This window comes from Phocoena sinus, chromosome X, assembly GCF_008692025.1.
Source record: "Phocoena sinus isolate mPhoSin1 chromosome X, mPhoSin1.pri, whole genome shotgun sequence".
In the NCBI taxonomy this organism is placed as follows: domain Eukaryota; kingdom Metazoa; phylum Chordata; class Mammalia; order Artiodactyla; family Phocoenidae; genus Phocoena; species Phocoena sinus.
Genome location: NC_045784.1, coordinates 18,193,171 through 18,213,830, shown reverse-complemented (window position 1 = coordinate 18,213,830; position 20,660 = coordinate 18,193,171). Strand labels below are relative to the sequence as shown.

The window sequence follows — 20,660 nt, the reverse complement described above, 5'->3', positions numbered from 1 at the left end:
CTTAAACTTTAAAAAGGTGTGGGGTTTGAACTGTTTTCAAAATTTTGATGCTGAGAGGTTATAACTAGGCCCTTCTGCCTAGCATATGAGGTAGTGATTTCAATAACAGAACTTAAAAGAAGACTTGGATCACGAAGGTTTCTAGTGTTATGAGCTATTTGATGCTCTTCCTTCTACTTTTCAAAACCAAACCAAAAGAAACAAGCAAATTCTATATTTCTTTTAATTGGTATGATTTAAATGGCTGGTTATTTATTGGGTAGGTAGAGGGACCAAACGGAGGGAATACTTCCATTCCTTTTGTTCTTTATTAAGTCCCTCCACAGGAAAGGAGGAAGTGTTAATTTGATCCATCAGCACTTCAGAATCTTTGAGACACTTTTATTTATGAGCAGCAGTAATTTATTATGCCATTTAGGCACCATTTCTTGTAAGCATGGTTTCTTTTTTTTTTTTAAGTCTTTATTGAATTTGTTACAATATTGCTTCTGTTTTATGTATTTTGGCCGTGAGGCATGTGGGATCTTAGCTCCCCGATCCAGGGATCGAATCCATACCCACTGCATTGGAAGGCGAAGTCTTAACCACTGGACCACCAGGGAAGTCCCTAGGCACCATTTCTTGAGTACTTTCTATGAGGCAAGACCAGTGCTAAGTACTTGAGATATAGTATCTCATTTAATGCTCATAAAAACACTAAAAGTAGTATTGCTATCCCATTTTACAGATAAGGAAACAAAAACACAGTGAGGCTAAGGCTCAATTACAAGGTCAATCAGTTATTAAAGGCCAAGCCTTGGCACCAAATTCAGGTCTATCTGACCTCAAAACTCATGCTCTATTTCTATCAGTAAAATTATACAAATTAAAGAAGAGTGCCTTCCCTAGGTGATTACTCTAATTTTTACATTAGGAACAGACTATTTTCTATTTCTATGCCAAAATATTGCTGAACTACTTCTCCATCAGTTACATGGTCCCTTATCACCATCACCTTGATATTCAAAATTATTTTGTGAAGCTAACTAACATGCAGTCTTTATGAAGTGTATTAAATAAGTCCAAAGGAATAAGGATTCCTGTGAGTATAGTACATATCTCATATTTCTGAATTTTTGATTCACTAATTTCTATTTCTATGTTTAGTTCTGCTTTGGAAGTAGTGCGTTTTACTTGAGCACAGAACTTTCTTGTGGTTAGAATCCCATTTTCTTTTCTCTCTAGCATAGCTGATGAATGACAGCTGAACTTTTATTTGATAAGGAAGATAATTTATATGCAAAAATCACAGGAAAGGGAACAAGCTTTTATTTGGAAATAAAGAAATGCAAATGTATTACGTGTACCTTTAAGAAATGTTTGAAATAATGTTATTAATTCTAATTTAACTGCCCAAAAGATAGAATGAAGTTGTAAGACAGAGAAAGGTGATTTTGAAGTATGAAAGACCCTGGAAACTTCAGACCATATCCCTACCTCACACTGATAAAACTCAGTTCACAGTATCACTGCCCATAAGTCCTTCACCATGCTACTGTTACATCACTTCAAGCCATTTGCTATTCCTGTGGATAAAAGGGACATGGTATTTGGTTTTCTCTTGTCCCAACTACTCTGGTGGAAAATGTTCAGGTATAATATTACAGAAATTAATTTTCCTCAATGCACAGTGTGTACAAATAACATTTCTGAGGAGCACTTGTAAAATACCAACCTTGCATTCGTTCACGTGCTTTTTGTGAGGTCCTGGATTTTCAATAAATCAGAAAAGGTCTGAATTCCTTCAAACCAATACTATTCTATAATATTACTGTAAAAAATGTTTTTATCCTATTCTTATAAAATATGACCACTCACAACCACAAAGGGACTCAGCCAACTGTGTCTACCTTTTAGCAGGTTTCTATGCACAGAAATGTGCTATGATGGAACAGCAAGGGCAAGGAGTCTGTGAACAGTGAAAAGGGAAAGCTGATGGGAAATATTACCATTCTGAAAAGCTGCCAAGCAACTGATCTCATCAAATTTGAACCTTTGCCTTTGAAGCATGAGCAGATGAGACCACATAGTTAGTGATTTAATGCTATCTTTTTTCACCCTTTTACTTTCACATTAAAGTTTCTTTTTTTTTTCTGAACTTTCTGTTTATTCACTCCATCTTATTCTTGAAAGACTTTTAAATGGCTCATATTATTATTTACCTGTTGAGATATTTCAGTTCTTTGTTTTTTTTCCCTAGCTTTATTGAGGTATAATTGACAAATAAAAATTGCATATATTAACATGATGATTTGATATTATATATAAACATTGTGAAATGATTACCACGATCAAGCTATTTAACACATCTATCATCTCAAATAGTTATCCTTTTTTTGTGGTAAAAACACTCAAGATCTATTTTCTCAGCAACATTAAAGTCTCTATGTAATAATGACAACAGTGAAAAGAAATATCTAGCACATACTGGGCACTTTCTAGGCAATTTACAGTGTGTTGTCATTAAATTCTAACAGAAAGTCTATCAGGCAGATATTATCATCTTCATTCAACAAATGAGAAAACTGAGGCCTTGAGTAACATTCTTAAGGTCACACTGGACTAATTAGATGGCAGTCAGGATTACCAAGTATGGCTGATGATAAAGTCAATGCCAGCGATCACTAATCTAGGTTGCCTCACCTACTATACCTGTATTTCCAGAAATCATTCTTGTTTATTGTTTTAGGAAAGTAAAACCTATTATATGCTCTCTCATTTAAAAAGGGCATACACATTGTTGCTAACCGTACCCCTCAATTCAGCTATCTTTTCCTAAGGTGTGTTAAGGCCATGTCTATGTAAATGCATGTTTATTATAGTGTCAGGAAATACAAAACATATAGAAAAACATATTCGAACAGATCTAGTTCTGCTTGCCTAAAATCAAATGCTTGAATTTGGAAGGGGTAATGAAATTTTTGGAAATTATTTTCCTACACTTTTGCAAATTATTTTCATAATAGTTAGCTATCCAGTACCACTGGTAGAGTCAACAAATATCCATGGGTATTTAATCCCAGCTCTACCACTTACTAGTTGGGTAAGTTATGTAACCCATCTGTAAAGTGAGGATTCTATTAGTATCTACCTCACAGGGTTGTTGTGAGGATTAAATGGGTTAATGACTTTTAAATGCTTAGAAGAGTGCCTGGCATACATAAATCCCAACAGGTATTATTTACTTATTTTCTAGACTGGCCATCCACTGTCTATCCATACTGTATTTATCTTACAGCTTAGGGCAAATAACTAATTTTTTAATTCACTCTTAGCCACAAAGAGTGGGTTCATGATATAAAATGAGAACTTGGTTAATCAATACATTTTAAAGCTCACAATTAGTATATTTTCAAGTATTTTTCTTTCCATCTGTTTCTATGTCACAGTGTCTTATAACAGAGCTTCCCTAAATATTTTTGTCTTATATATCTACCATATGAATGAAACCAAAAGCACACACTAAAAACTGTATCAAGGGGCTTCCCTGGTGGCGCAGTGGTTGAGAGTCCGCCTGCCGATGCAGGGGACACGGGCTCGTGCCCTGGTCCGGGAAGATCCCACATGCCGCAGAGCGGCTGGGCCCGTGAGCCATGGCCGCTGAGTCTGCGTGTCCGGAGCCTGTGCTCCGCAACAGGAGAGGCCATAACAGTGAGAGGCCCGCGTATCGCAAAAAAACAAACAAACGAACAAAAAAACTGTATCATGTTTCTCCTTTGCTTCTCAAAATCCTATTTAGACTCTTATAACTCTAAACCTCTTTGAGTAAACAGGTAAGCTGGGAAGTTAATAGGTAGGAATGGTGACTAAGTCCACATACTTGAAGACAAGGGTATTTGTAGCTAAGAACTAAGTTGAACACTGTAAGGCTAAAGGACTTATACAATGCCTTTTAAGGTATTACACAAGTGCTAACAGGTTAAATTACTGTCATTTTCAGAAAATATAAAATGTGGACTTTTTTTGTAACTTCAGGGTTTTTTTTGTTTTCAATATACTTCAGCAGGATCAAGTATTTCATTGTCATTGTTTTTAAATCCAAGAGAATATTGTCACACTTGGGGGTCGATGTAATGGGACCATTTTATAGGTTAAATAAAGAAGTTGTCATCAGTTATTGCTTATTAAGGTTTGAAGTTACTTGGGACCTTTAGGGTCTGGGCTGGGAGATTTATATAAACCCTCAGATCTCAGATCTAGGTTTGAGAAGGTGTCAGGTATTTAGTGGGGATAACCAGCATTTAGAAACCCTGGATAATGACTATTCATCATTTAAAACTCAAGCATAAACGTCACTTTTATTTATGTGACTTCCTAGGAAGCCTCTGGGGCTTCAGCTCCCAGGCTACTGCAGCACTCTGTTCACACCTTCTTACTTACCTAAAGTGGCTGTACTGCATCTCTTTGTTTTTTCCCTCTGCATTGTGACTGCCTTCCAGGGAAGATTTATGTTTTATTCATCTTTGCATCCCAAGTGCCTGGCTGACCTGATGCACACAACTAATATTAGCTGAATGAGTTAACAAATGAATTAATCTTTGGGAATACTATGGCCACAAATTCACATATGTGAAAGGTAAGTTTTATTATTTAAGAGCTGATTTTAAAAAGGTAAATATACATTGAACTGCTAGCTACCTGGAACAACTTTCAAGTTGTGCCAGGGAATCTCTACTGAAGTATCTGTAAGTATCTCTAGCGAAAGTTCAGACTATATGACCAAAAGTAAAAGAACTTTTGCTTTTACTTCGTTATCCCTCTTTTAAGCATATATACATTTCTTTTCTCCTACGTGGTTTATAAAAGTATATCAAGTATCTAAAGGATATCTACTTTTTCTAAAATTTAAATGGTATTCTATTTTATTGGAAGAGATATGATCTGTGGAACGTGATAGCACTAGGTGCTTTAAACCATAGTTTGAAGGAACTAAGAATTCAGAGCCATTTAAGTAAGAACTTAGTAAACTATTTTTTTATAAAGCTGTCAATAATCAACTTCATCTGGTGACTATAAGTTCCCCTTAAATTAAACATTCTTATCTACTTCAACACAAGTAGAAAATAGCCAGAAAATTCTGGGACATAACAAAAGAGTTGATATACATTAATGCCTATCCAATAATAGGTAGTCAATAAGTACTTGTGCAACGAATTAACAAAAATAAAAATCTCATGTGATGGGGCAGGGGCAGGGATAAAAAGATGGCAGGCCTCTATACTGCAGAGGTTTACAATATAATAGTGGAGAAAAGCAAAGGTACAAATACCTTCAATTTATGACAGTTCAAAATAAGTGCCACCAGAGTAGTATAATTGAGGAGGAGCACATGATAAAACAGCACATGTACAGAGAATAACACAAAGCAAGATAGGTATGGTTCCTATTATTTAGGATCGTCTTGGCCAAAACTTTTCATACATAATTATTACCAAAGAGCTGTAAGGAAACAGGGCGTGGGTAATAACGTAGGTAATCTTTCGGAACCACAGGAGGGAGGCATATGGCCATAGTGAAAAAGTAAGGGAGGCAGGTGGAAAGAGAAAGTTAGAAACAACTTTCCTTCTGCTCAGCTCCCACTCATCAAGTCTGGACTAATCAGCAAGGATCCTGCCCTTCCCCCAAAACTGAAAAGGAAGGAGCATAGAATTCCAGTTCAATACACTCATTCTTGCAATAGGACCATAGGTGTTACTACTTTAACTTTTGGCAACTTTATCTGCAAATCTTACAGCTACACTATATCAATTTTTAAGTATTTGTGACTGGGTTACTTTCTGGGTCATGCATGGAAAAACAGGAGTCAGATAAAAAATCCTGGGACATGGTAACTCTAGGCCCATCCTTGCTTTAAATACATTATGTCCTTCCTATTTAAAATCCACTCAAAATTTACAGCTTCTTATAAAAAACAAAAATTGAGATGAGATTTTACCCAGAAAAGTCCATCTAAAGATTTTTTAATACCTGAGAAATAAGGAAATTTTATTTAAAATAAGTTATGTTAACAGTAAATATTCATTAAAAAAAGGGGGAAAAAAACCCTTGAACTAGTCCAGTTTTGCAACACCTGATCTACAAAAATTACATGTGAGTCAAAAAGGTTTCCGTAAATCATTAATGAGTTAAAATGCTACCTACTATTCTTGCTTATTTTTGGAAAACTTGGAATAAATTTTAATGTCATGCCTCATATTGTTGATATTCCACTTGGAAGCACACGACAGACACAGATCAATTATAAAGATTCAAAAGCTATCAAGTAATTTTCACAACCCAAAAGCCTAGGAAAAGAAATTGAGAGTCCCATACCAGACATAAGCTCTTTCATCAATGTAAGAGAAGAACTCTTACCATAAGTTGGGGTGCTTTCTCGTCTTCCTTGACTACTTGATCTTCCCTTTTCATATTCATAACAATACAAGACAGTATCTTCCTCCACAATATTAAACCTCTTTCGATATTCCTGATCCAGAAATGAATTTGGTGATTCAGATCCCTTATGCACTGGCTTGCCCACCATGTGTCCTCTGAGGTCTTCACAAGGAAGGTTTCCTTTTTCATCCCTAAAGAGATGGTAAAGGAGAAGGATGTAGAAAAGTGTTACAGTGGTAAAATGACAGAGACAGTCTAAAGTAGTAATAATGTCCTTCCTATATATCTTCTGATCTTTCCAAACTTTCTCTGAGGTTTATAGGGCAACTTTAAATTATTCCTGTTTTGCAGGAAAAAAAAGAAGCCAAGGCTCAGAGAGGTTAAATGACTAGCCTAAAGGTTACACAGCTAGACATAGGCCATGGATCTTCTAACTCCTGCTCTAGTCCATGTTCAATACTATGGCACATAAAAGACATCATCTTAGCTTATAAATTCCTTTTAGTGCTTAAGAAAGTAGGTATAATGTTAACAGTGCTAACAATGTAGCTTTCTTCTGCCAGTTTATCTAATTGATTCATGGTAATATTTGCACTGCTTAAAAACAAAGATGTATTTAAGAACTACCACTTCTGTGAGGGTACTGTGACCTTAAGAACTAAGTTAGCACTATATAAACTGGTGTTGTAAGAATTTCAAACAGCTTGTTATTAAGTTAAAATAAACCTTAATGAAAAGAATTATTCTCTGTATTTAAACTGTATTATCTCATTTAATAGTAAAAAAAGATATGTTCATGGAACTCATTCTAAATGGATATATCAAAATTTAATTACACATCAGCAACATTTCTTGTGGAGAGAGGGTGGAGAAACCTTACCATATATAGAGTTTAAGAATGGGATTTAAGATGGTGGCAAGTTGATTTTTTTTTTCTATAGGATTCTGAAGTGAAAAATCTCTAATTTAAATTTATGGGATCCCTAAAACTGTTACTCACACATAGTAAATATTAATCACACAGCCCAGGTGACTGGGACAATAATTTGGTAGAAATATTCCATTTAGGATTAGTTAAAATGAACCTTGCTTATTTTATGATAATTTCACTGACTAGCTATAAAATTTCTATTAGAAAAGCTCATATTCTAGAACATGACTATGGATGTAAATGCAACGTTTTTTTCCTTGTTGATCACTAATTTTATTTCTTCCTAGTTCTTAATTGTTTCCAGTTCTACCCTAAACAGTGCCATGAATACTATCAAACCAGATAAAATTTAATTTTAAGTGCCAAGACTGAAATCTTAAATCCACAGAATAAACTGAATTATAACAAGACAGATAAAAATAACAAATTTATAAGTGACCTATTAAGTCTTATGAGATGGTGATGAGCTTATAAAGCTAATGTCAATTCTAAAATATGAGTTTCAGTTCACCAAAAATATTATACTTTTATACTACAGTATACTATACTTCTCTCTCAGTATACAAATGTCTAGGTTGGGTTTGTCCAAATGAAGAGAACTATATTCCTATTATTTGAACTATGTAGAAAGTAGTAAATAATATTCTCAAGATTGACTGAATCAGCAAGCTGTCACTCTTATTTATTTTTTTACATCTTTATTGGAGTATAATTGCTTCACAATGGTGTGTTAGTTTCTGCTTTATAACAAAGTGAATCAGCTATACATATACATATGTTCCCACATCTCTTCCCTCTTGTGTCTCCCTCCCACCCTCCCTATCCCACCCCTCTAGGTGGTCACAAAGCACCGAGCTGATCTCCCTGTGCTATGCGACTGCTTCCCACTAGCTATCTATTTTACCTTTGGTAGTGTATATATGTCCATGCCACTCTCTCACTTTGTCACAGCTTACCCTTCCCCCTCCCCATATCCTCAAGTCCATTCTCTAGTAGGTCCGTGTCTTTATTCCTGTCTAACCCCTAGGTTCTTCATGACATTGTTTTTTTCTTAAATTCCATATATATATGTGTTAGCATACAGTATTCGTCTCTCTCTTTCTGACTTACTTCACTCTGTATGACAGACTCTAGGTCTATCCACCTCATTACAAATGGCTCAATTTTGTTTCTTTTTATGGCTGCATAATATTCCATTGTATAAATAAAAGTATTGCTTATTACCAAATTGTAACTATGAAAGCTAGTTCTTAGGCAACACAAAGAAAATAAATATAAAATCCAGGCACAGTTTTATTTTTGGCTAGCTAAAAACTTTTCCTTAACAAATTGCCTGGTGCTTTTTGTTAGTTAGTCCTCTAGCAAAAAGAAACTGACACTGCAATTAGCTTGGAAACAGCCCTAATGAACTTGGGGCACTGGGGAAGGTTATGCCTATCCATAAATGGGCAGACGTTTCTGCCAGGCCTGTGACATGAATGTTAATGCAGCTGAGATCAGAGGGTGATTCAGCCCTAGTTAATTCACCATACTCTACTTATAAGGATACACCCTGTGGTAGAAAATGGGAAGGGCTGGTATTCCTTACCTATAATGGTATGAGAGGCCTTCTACCAACAAAGAAGATTTATTAGACATGTCTATATGGGATGCATTCAATAAAGTTGAATTAAGAAAAGTACAGATCAAAACCAAACTTTGCAGTAGAATGAATTGATACATGTATTGCGTATATAAGTGGGTGTGGCTGTGTGTATATGTACTCACATTATGAGACCCTGAATAACTCAACATATTAATTTGTACTGCTATAAAAATTTTCTTAATGTTATACATCTATACATATATATAATAAATCTACACTTTTGCTCTAAAAAGGATTTAAGGGAACAGATGGAAAGTTAGAGCACTGCTTCACTGGACTATCTTTATATTTAATGGCTCACAGTAAAATTAATACGAGAAATTAGTATTTAAACTTCACAGTTGTGCAAGACCTACAAATTCTTGGTTTTCATGATAGAAAAAGAAATTTGGTTAAGTATAAAAGTTCACTGTATACTATGATAACGAAATTGTATACAGTCATATAATAAAAAACTGACCAAATTTCACTCACTTCACATACATGAGTGTTTTCTCTTAAAGAAAAAGTCACTTTTGCAATCACATTCTTTTTCTGGAATAAATGTGTTCAAAGAATTATAATCACATGAAAAAAAGTCTACCTAATTTGACAACCAGTCCTACCATTTTTAAGGTTTTTTGGTTTTAAGGTGAGAAAACTTTTATTATTTACAATTCAAATTATCACCCAAATGCCTATCCTACATAAACAAAAGTTTTTAATGTAGGAAAAAATAAACGTTCAGATGAGTTAAATTAGGTGAGCCTCATTCATCCTCAAAATGAGAAAAAAAAAGCCACAGCTGTACCTATAAAAGAATGACAAATGCAAAAAGTTTTATGACTATAACTTCAAATCAAACCAGAAAATGCAGATAATTTATATGAGGCTGTGGTACAAAGGGAGTCTCATGCACATATTTTCTAACTGGGCTATATCAAACGATTGTGTGACTAGGTAATTAATAATTTGACTCAAAAACATTTAGAACATTCTGTTAAATTACACACTAGACTAAGAATCAATTAAGGCGACAGATAATAGCCTACTTATGAATTTTACTGAAAAGTATGGAACGTTCAAGCAATACTACCAAAACAAGTACCACTATGCTGATACTTCAATCTCTTGCATTCTCCTGTTTTTGTAAACAGAATGTTTAAAGCTTTTTATTGACTTCAATATATTGCCTTCATCATATCTGCACCACACTTAGAGGACAGAACTGGATTCTTTAACTCCTTTGTCTTCTGAAGTACATTTTAAATACATTCTGTCTAGGAAATACTCTCTTTATTACAAGTTCCTCCCTATCCAAGAGACAAGGAAAGAACATCAAAGAACCGCAGAGACTTGCTAAAAATAATTTTCTGATGTTTATCTGTACATGTAGCCCTCTGAAGAATAAGGTCTTTTAAATAATCATTTGCACTGAAATAAAATTCTTTCCCATTAAAATGAAAACAAACCAAAAGATTCATTTCCTATTTGAAACACACATGGTTTTATTGCTCCTCTTACAAGAGTATTCAAAAAGTCTGATACTATCTTAATAGATTAAAATTCAACTTGAATTTGACTAGGATATCAGATGAATTTGTACATCTGATTGTAAATTTAACATGACTGTAAATTATAGATTAGAACGATTTTTGAAACGCCAGCTTAGTAAATTGTATCTTCTCACAAACCATGTTCTCACAACCACATTTAATTCTCAGAAAAAGACCTAAAATGTTAATAAAATTGACTGCAGTTTTATTAGTAGATGACAACACAGTATTTGCAGACATGCCAATGTTGTCATGTAGCATTTAGATGGTAAAATGTCAGTACCATCATATCCAACAGAATGAAACATTAGGTATACTAAAGTGAAGAATAGTGAAAATTAATTAAAACAAGGAATTTCAGTACTTTTATTTACTAAAGAATTTTAATATTAAGTATAGCTTGGAAACAAGAGACCTTAAATTATTGTTTTTGAATGACTGCACAACTAATTTAAAAACTGAATCAAAATACTTTGTGATTGGTATTAATTATCCCCATTTAGTGCTGGCCCTTTTCCATAATTTTTGTATTCCACAAGGCTGGAAATCATAATGCTTTTGGACAAAATGCATGATGGCACAAAGTTATAGTCTTCCACCTGCCAAGAATTTCAAATAGGAATTTGGAACATGAAATGGAGATACAGCCTCCAGAAATCTGAAAATAGACTTTAAAGGCAACTCATTCTCTTGCAAACTCTCTCTACTTTCTGAAAGAAACATTAATGAACTAACCAAGTGGAAACTGTAGAGACAGAGGTATTGGGGGAAGAAACACTCTCCCTCATCATCATCCAAGAAAAAAAAATCTCCCTCATTACATACATTTAAGAAAGCATAGAAGTTATCTCTAACTTTCTCTTTTAGAAATAAAGTATGAAATGCTTCAAAGTAACTTGAGATTTCCTGTGGCTTCTTACCAAAGAGCCTCACTTATTTTTTACTTACTAAAATAATCCTAGCTGCTATTTTATATTAGTTTCCTATTATGTGAGATAATGCTTATAAGATATTTAATGTAGAGTGTTTAATACAAATTAGTTATTGTTATTGTTATTATTAACTAGAGTACAGTCTCTATAAGGCAATGATTTTCCAGAATGTGCTCAGAATTCTTAACTGAGAAAATATTCAAGGTGTTTCGTGAGAATTTACTTCACAGTTTACGTGCACTTAGGTTAGTCTTTAGCTAGAAGCTACGGAGAACAACATGATGGTTAATTTTATACCTGGGAATATACGGTTCTGCAGGAGGAGGGGGAATGTAGAGATCCTGGAGGGCGGAACTGTCTCTTTTGGTGGGTGTACTGATGGTGCTGGAAGGCGTGGCAACGCTGCTTGTGGGACTTCTAGGTATAAGAGGCTGGTTAAAATGAAAAAGAAAATACATACGCACACAAACAACACACAAAACAACAACAACAATGACATATAGTTATCATTTTTAAATGATCTATTTCTACAAAGTTTTTGAACTTGGCTGAAATCAAGAAGCATGTTATTTAGCACATGGATATTCCTTTGAGTCTCCAAAAACAAAAAAATTTATCACTTTAGAGCTTTTCACTTAGTTCCTAACTCACCTTATTGTACGGCATAACCACGTAAAAGCTATTTATAAGGTAAATCTATCATGCAGTGTTTCATAATGGGGAGATTTATCTCACAGTCAGAAACATATTTAAATTTGCTTTGTTAGAATCCCACTTTTGAAAGAAAGGTAATAAAGAGTAACTTCCCAAAAAATTAGTTCACTCACATCCTGACTGGTGTACAAGAAAGATAATTCATAACGTTTCCCAAAAAAGATACATTACACTCCTAGGTCAGTAGAATGTGACAGATTCTCAAAAAAGTTTACAAAAATGGAGTATGAAAGGCTAATGCGAGAGAATATTTTCTAGGAAAATGTACTTTTTTCATAAATGTAAACAATACTGTCTTCTCCAAGTCATTTTATGGTACATCTTCAAAAGTATGGTGATTAGTGTGACACAATCATTTCACTTTTCATAGGCACACACATTTACCATTGTTTAAAATAATTTTTAGTTGCATACCTATAGATTTCATTTTCATGCCTGTATTTATGTATTAAATAAGTTTTTTTAAAAATTAAGATTCTCTATATACTGAATTAAGCAATACATCAGGATGCATTAACTTACGAGCACTCCCAATTCTAAACGTCACAGCATTTGGAAATGATATTGTGGTTTGAGAAATTATTCTAAAGTGAAACTAAAATTCACAAATTTTCATGTTTATCTTACAGATCTTACTGCTTAGCTACATATACAATAACATATTAAAAAATAAGAACTTTAATGCAATCGCAAACAAAAATAATGATCACAAAATTAACTGTATCTTCACATGACAAGATGTTGCCATTTTAGCCAGTATGAAAACACTTTTTAGCATATCTATAATAGACCCATAGTTCTATTACTTTAACACGTATTGCTGGACACTCAAAAAATGGCATAGTACAACTATTTTATATTGTGACAATACTTTTGTACAGATAAACAAAATTTGTTCAAAAATCCAAGCATAAATACAATGTACAATGTAGGTCACTGGGGTAGGCTACATAGTTTATGACTCAGTTCATGGTTTTTGACCTTCCTTTTTACACAGCTCACCTTAATAGCTTGAAATCACACATCCTGCCAAAATGACGGTTAAGTTTTAATCTATGTGAAATAGAAATTAAAGAAAGAGAGAGAGAAGGGAAAAATAATTGATAATTTATTTTGGGACTCTACAGTATTCTATCTTATATGATGTAAAAAAATAGTCAGGAAGTTTACATGTTGAGGAATTTTGATATATTTTGAAAGTACACAGTAAAGACTATTACGTTTAACTATGCTGATTTGGAATAGCATCCAGTTAAACTATGCGTGTCTTTTAGAAACAAAAATTTTGGCAATGGGAAATCCTGAAATTTATATAGGTAATCAGGAGTTACCTGTACAGATGCACACCATGAAGCCTGAGGAAATAAAGAATTATATTCTTTCTAAGGATGTATTACATGCCTCTACAACAGATCTTTGAATGATAGGACCTTTTTTTTTTTTAACTGGAGTAAAATTGCTTTACAATGTTGTGTTAGTTTCTGTTGTACATTGAAGTGAATCAGCTATATGTATACCTATATCCCCTCCCTCTTGGGCCTCCCTCCCACTCCCCCTCCATCCCACCCATCTAGGTCGTCACAGAGCACCGAGCTGAGCTCCCTGTACTATACAGCAGGTTCCCACTAGCTATCTATTTTACACATGGTAGTATATTTATGAGGTTTGATAGGACCTTTAGATCAAGTGATCTGTGATGTGACTCTGTTTATCATTGTTTCCTCTCTGTCAGGACATCTTGGTATTAAATACAAATGACATTAAAGAACAAGTCTAACCAATATTTAATCATCATAGAAATGTAAAGAAAACATTCATTACACAGTACATTTCTTGCCAAAACTTTCTGTAACAGATGCACTGTGAGAGAAAAACTTATATTCAGTATGCTTTTAAAATGCTCTAATATGCTCTTATTTTAAAATATCCTAACACTACAAGTGAACTTAAAAACAAGTTCTAAAAATACAAGCATTAAAAAAAAATAATCTAACAAATTTTTATTCTCTTTCTTCTTTTCTAGGGTCACTACTTCTATTTTGAAGACTTCTCTCCTTTTATTTTACCACCTGTAGAACTAAAGGTAATTTCTCCTGGTTAGTACCTATCCCTGCCCTCCCCAAACAAAGAGGAAGGAAGGAAGGAAGGAAAAAAGGAGAAGTAGTAGTCAATGATTACAAGTATATTTTAAATACCTCTGAAGTGTGAGGTAAGGACCAACAAAATATTTTATTCTGTCTGGACTATTACCAGGATTGTCTGTTTAGGGTACTTGTTCCTTCCCCTTCCAGGAAGTTTAAATATTAGCCTTGTCAACTTCCTTCAAATTGATATTTTCTCTAGGTTTCTATTTTCAACACGGAGTTGCTATTAATGTCCTCAGTTAACACAGTTAGTTAAATTAGCAAAAATGTAGAAGAAAAAGACTTTTAGATAGGCTTAAACAGATAACAGGTTTGATTGTGCCAGCTGGTTCAATTAATTGAAGAGGTTGAAAAAAACAACTTCTTTCAGAGAAAGAAGAAATTAGTCAATCCTGTTGTTTAACTCTTACTGGCTAGTTATTTTATTAACTGGTAAATCACAGAAACCATTTAAACTGGTTTATCATGCAGATATCATCTGGCTAATCAAGTATGCCTGTACTAAGTAAAACACATAGTAAATACTAAATATATTCATTGTATTTTTGTCTAATTGTACTATTTTTGTCAAGCTAATCCAAGCTAAAAAGTAAACATTATTCTTGAGAATCTCATCTAAAAAAAGACATTAGGCAATGGAAAAATAAAATATGGTAAAATAGAAGCTTCATGGGAAAATGGAAATAGCTACTTAACCCCAAAGGAAATTTGTGATAATTTAAAATTATAACGTCTTAAAAATGTTCTAACTCTGGACAAGAATTGAAAGGGTACAAAATTAAATGACTAAAAGAATGAAGAAGGCATTAAAGAATATTAGAAAGATAGGCAAAATGTGACTAAATCAAACACAGAATAAATGATGCTAGTAGCTGAAATTATCAGTGAGAAATTCCTAGTTGTAACAAGTGCCATTAAAATTACACCTATTACCGATAACCAACAAGTACGTGAAAATACACAAAAAGTGACAAATACAGCCTCCCTCAAATCAAAAAAGTTCTCAGCGTTTAATTCAAAATTTAATAGACATATGCCTTAGTTTCAGAAAAAATACCTAAATATGTAAGTATAATAGTGCAGAAGGATAGTTCTTCCTACCTTGGTAACATTTAGTTTTAATCATTTCTTCATAACATAGTATAAGAAAAGTAGTTACCGTTGTACTATAAAGAATTTCCAATATAAGGAAAAAAATAGAATTAAAGGGTAATATTTTTTATTTTACCACTTTGCCTTTTGATTCTTTCTCTTAACTGGTAAAATCTGCACAGGAAGAGAATTAAGAGCTTTCATCACTTATGGATAAAATACAAGGGTATTTTAAGACTGCATCTTCTTACTCAAGTAAGCATGAAGCTTCAGTATAACTTGAGCCACTATGGTATGCAATCAAGTATGATATGGATCCATTTTGGATTCTATCCAAGAGGATTTATTTCCTGGAAAGACCTTGCCATAAAATTTATTTTTCATATCTAAATGGTCCTACTGACATAGAGTTTTCCTTCCAGATTCAATGAGGCTCCAACAGGGAGGACATATTTTGCACATATGTTGTTACTCTTCTAAAATAAATCTATGATAGATTTTGGGGGCACTGGCATGCATCTCTTAAAATATCCAAATCCTAAATAAAATGATCATATACATCTCTTCAAATATACATTTATAACCTTAGGTCAATTAATGATAACTTACTACTGTGAACAGGACTCAGAAATTTATTAGGTTACGTACACATACATTTTTCATATTGTCCATTTAAACTATATAAATACCTTCAAATTGTATCCCACAATATGGTACTGCACAAATCTTCCTCTGAATCACGAGTGATGACTCACTATAGTGATAATATTCTACTCATCCAATTTAAACATCATCGGGAGACTGTGATTATTATAAAATAAAATTTTCAGCTTTGGAAAGGGATCACTGAAATCTCACGTTAAATCCTCTGATGGCTCAGGTCTTTTCCTTGTGTCCCCGATTCTAACATCTCTAAGGTAACTGAGCACACCTGGAAGGTATTAATGTACCTCTGAAAACACTATGGTTTTAAAAACTATGAGAAAAGAACGTCTATACCTTAAAAACTACATCTGATGTTAAAGGTTTTATTTGAAACAATTTACATTTTAACAACTCTTGGCAAGCGTACCTTAATTTAGTTGTCCCTCTATCTGGTAAGTGACCCAGCTTTCATAGAGCTATATAAAGTCTTGAATGAAACCAATGACATAAAGACAGCCCCCATGTTGAAGATTAAAACGGTGCGTTACACATTATGTAGTTATCTCTAAAATTCACTAATGCAAATATCACAGTTTGCTTTGTCTTCCAGGGGGAAAATACTCATTGAAATATGAATGATTACATCAAGTATAAAACCTAGCCATTTATTTTATTCACTCTTGGGAATAAGCACAGACTCAAATGGATCACAATATCCCATTATTCTAGCACAGAATATTCACACAAGTCCTTATTCAGTTTAAACACGTTTTTATTATAATTCCCAATACAAGTACCAAAATATTGTTTTATGTTAGCAACTCTGAGTCATCTAAACAAATGCTCCAGAGAAAATGTATTCTGGATTTTGGGAGGCAAGAAGTTGCATACAAACTTGTAAATTTCTTGACCATGTAAAGAATGTTAGATCTAATTTGGAAAATTATTGGGCATAATTTTTCCTGGGTAAGCTTTTCTTAAGTAGTAAATTATGTGAAAAGAGCTTAAGCAAGAGAAACACTTGTATTCAAAATTCTCGCACTCAGTTTTTTCACAGCTTTTTCTAGAATCCAAAGTTATAAATACAAAAGATTTGAGTCTTCTTTTTTAAGCATGTAACCTTCCCTTTCCTATCAGACTACAAAGAAAACAAACATTTTTTCCAAGCATATATTTGATCAGGAAGCTATATCTATATAAGTTAAAAATAGATATATGGGCCTAAAAGTAAGTATGTAGTTACCCAATGTACAACTAATATAGACTTTAGAGTCACACTACAAAATGGCTTTTTCCAATTAATCATCAAAATTTGCACATTGTACTGAAACTACCACTAGTGTATTTATTGCTGTCCACTCTTATTGGCATAGTTGATACTGCAACACTAAAACTGGACTTGCAATTTTTTCAATTTACAGTAAGCATTTTTAGGAAATTAACTAAAGAAATAGGAAGCTAAAGAACAAAGAAACTAAAAATAATTTTTCATCTTAGGTGATTATTTGTAGTCAGTGTTAACATTTTGAAAGCATTTGGTTGAAAAACACAAATGTGATTTAGATCCTTTAATTAATTTGCTTAAACACTGGTGAACAAAAATGTAATGTGACAATTGCTTGCAGCTATTTACTAATTTGAGCATGTAAAACATATAATTGTTTCTGCCTCCCAGTCAGCACGTTACATTTTTAGTTAAAACTTATTTTCTTCTCGTGTCATATCTAATATTATTTGTCTTCCTCTTCAAAACATGCTTTTAAAACAAAACTCTCAGAAACATATAAACTTTGCTACCAATGTTTTTTCAGTCACCCCAACCTATAACTTTGATATTAAAATAAATTTTATTATTGCTTACGTTTTTTATTTTTACAGAATGACTTTAACCATTCATATCTATATGTATTTGAAATGTAACAATCAATTAATGTTCTTCAGTCATTACACCAGTTGAAAGACAAAATTGACTCCTATAACTATTTGCTTTCCATTTCTTTTTCTGCTCAAATTTATTTAATTTAAATATCCTGTAAAAATGGCATCAAGGTAATGCTAAGCAATAAAATTTAAAGTGAAAAGCACAAAAACCACACAAGAAACTATCACATCGATTTAAGAGACTTATGGATTAGAACAGTTTAGGAGCAATTCTAATGATACAGCTTTGTATCATTTTATACTCAAAATGTGTTTAATGAAACCTATATCAGTATATCGAATTCCAGCATTGATTTTAGTGATTATTTTTGAGATGCATTCTCACCAAAAAAAAAAGCTGGGCTCCTAAATGTTTTTAAAAATTGTTGATTCCCAGTGATGATTTCAATCAACACTCTTGCCAGTGTCCAGCTAATTCTCCCAATACATCTCTTGTAAGAAGAAAATGACACCACCCGTGCAAGCTGGTGACCTATGCGCACTAAATTTAAAACCACAAACATCAAAAAATATACACTGAGGTCTATCCATAATTCCCCAGGATTTGTGTCATCGAATTGGAAGAACTTGACCATAAGCAATCACCATGCTTACCAAAATCCAGGACATTAGTAGAGGGTGCTACTAAGGACGTGTTTTAAAAACAGTTCTCAGAAAGCAAGGAATTGCTAGTTTGCTTTCTTAGAATAAAGATTCTACCTCAGGTAAAACATCTCTACTATATATGAATGGGTGCCGATGACAAGAGAATTCAAGTCCAGATTAAATCTGCTTGTAGTATTTGACTAAAGTAGCTTTAAGTCTTTCAGTTCTATTGCAAAATGTCTGAGAAGTCAGGAATTTAACAAAAGAGCTGCCAAATTTCATGAAATGTACTAATGAAATTGCTCTGTGAGCATGAAGTTGAATTGTATGCTTTTGCTTATTTGGCTATAATTCCATGAATGATTTTCAAAAGAAAATCCAAATTAAAATTTATCATTGCAGTTAATTAATAATAGAAGCTACTATTTGCTCTAGAACTTCCATTAAAACATGTGACGTTCCTCAAAAATCTTCTGCCTTAGGGTAGATAAGGTTATGTTTTAGTTGTATAGGTACAAATTATTTCCTTATTAGTTTAAAAAATAATTATTCCTTTGTTAGAATGAAGTTGTTCTTTTTTTTAGAGGCATGTATTAGCATCTACCTCCCCATTATACAAACTTTGCCATATTTTATCTGAAAATGCTAAGGCTGGTATTGTATAAGATAAAATAGACATATTGAGATTAAATAAATGCCACAGATTGTTTCTTTTTGTAAACTCTATTTTAAATAATTCTTAGTAGACTATTGGTATAGCCTATGAAAAAAGGAATAACCTAATGTCCAATTCCTCAGGTTCGGACACTGAAAATTTATATTTAGGTGAGTTAATGGGCATTTTAGCTCCAACGTACCCATACACATACCAGAAGCAGGAATACAGTAAGAATGGTACTTATGTCTGCACAGAGGACTGTTGCTACATTAAGCACTTATGTTTCACATCCCAGGTCCTTTCTTAGCCACTAGGAAAAATATGTGGCCTCAGGCAAAGTCACAAAGAATCCAGAACTGCCTGCAAGACCTTCTCATCCCACTATTTCTTTGATTTTTCCCCTTCTGGAAGCGAACCCTCAAGTTTTGTCCATCTTTGGTTGTATACATCCTCTAAAAATTCTGACCACATAGTTTCCATTATGCTTCTGGTTTCTTTTTGCATTTTAGCACAAGCCAAAGCCTTAAGATCAAAAACGAACTCTGTAATGGTACAATTTCAGGTCTTCGAAATAGATTCCAGGGAGATTTGGTGCTGGTGGTGTGGTATGTTAGAGTACTTATCTAGTGCCCTTACTCCTAAGACTTTGCTTTACCACCACTTGAAAGTATTTAATCAAAACTAATACTCTTCCTTCTGCTCTGTAAAAAGTCAATTTTCAAAGAAGTTGAAAGCAGGGTCCTCCCCTGCCCCCACTAATAGTATTTTTATCTATAAGGCATTGAACTTGGACAATACATTTTAGGTGAACTAAATTCAGTTGAAATAACAAATTTACAAAAACGTCAATACATCATATAAGCACTTATGTCAACGCTGATTTTCTTTTTTTCTGATTTCAGCATTCCGAAAAAGTAAATTTACAAATATACTCAGAATAACTGAATAGGCAATGAGGAATAAATATAAGTAGTGATCTGACGAGGCACATTTCTTGGCATTTAGGAATGAAACTAGAAACAGTGCCTTAAACATCTATTATAATTATAATTAAGGAATGATGTAGAGTAATTTAAAAAATTAAAGTCTTTGTTCTCTAGTTTTGAATACACACACCAAATGTATGTGTAGCAAAAAAAAAAAATGCAGGTCTTTCAATTATTTCAGCATTTCCTATAAAAGTGATTCTTAACTAGATATTGTCATTACCTTAATTCTCCAGTTTGTGCTTGTGGAAAGGAAACTAAAAGAGGACCAAATCACCAATTTATTTTCTAGAGATATTCCCTCAAATAGAGTTCACGGATCAACAAGAAACTAGTGTCTTTTTGGTGTTCACCATGAAACAGAAGGTACTAGAGAGAAGTTGTTAAATTTAACCACACATATAGAGAAGGAAACCTAATGGCTGAAAGGGGTCTCTT

General features: G+C 33.4%; 1 protein-coding gene across 4 annotated transcripts in view; it reads right to left on the bottom strand.

Moving 5' to 3' along the window:
* Window positions 1-20,660, bottom strand: part of CNKSR2 (connector enhancer of kinase suppressor of Ras 2) — a 257,232-nt gene that overhangs the window by 96,325 nt on the left and 140,247 nt on the right. For all 4 annotated transcript variants that reach the window (XM_032619801.1, XM_032619802.1, XM_032619803.1 and 1 more), the window contains 2 exons: window positions 11,755-11,888; window positions 6,394-6,605 (listed from right to left, as the gene is read on the bottom strand). In XM_032619801.1, the coding sequence (XP_032475692.1) occupies window positions 6,394-6,605; window positions 11,755-11,888 (346 nt within the window). The remainder of the gene's footprint in view (window positions 1-6,393; window positions 6,606-11,754; window positions 11,889-20,660) is intronic.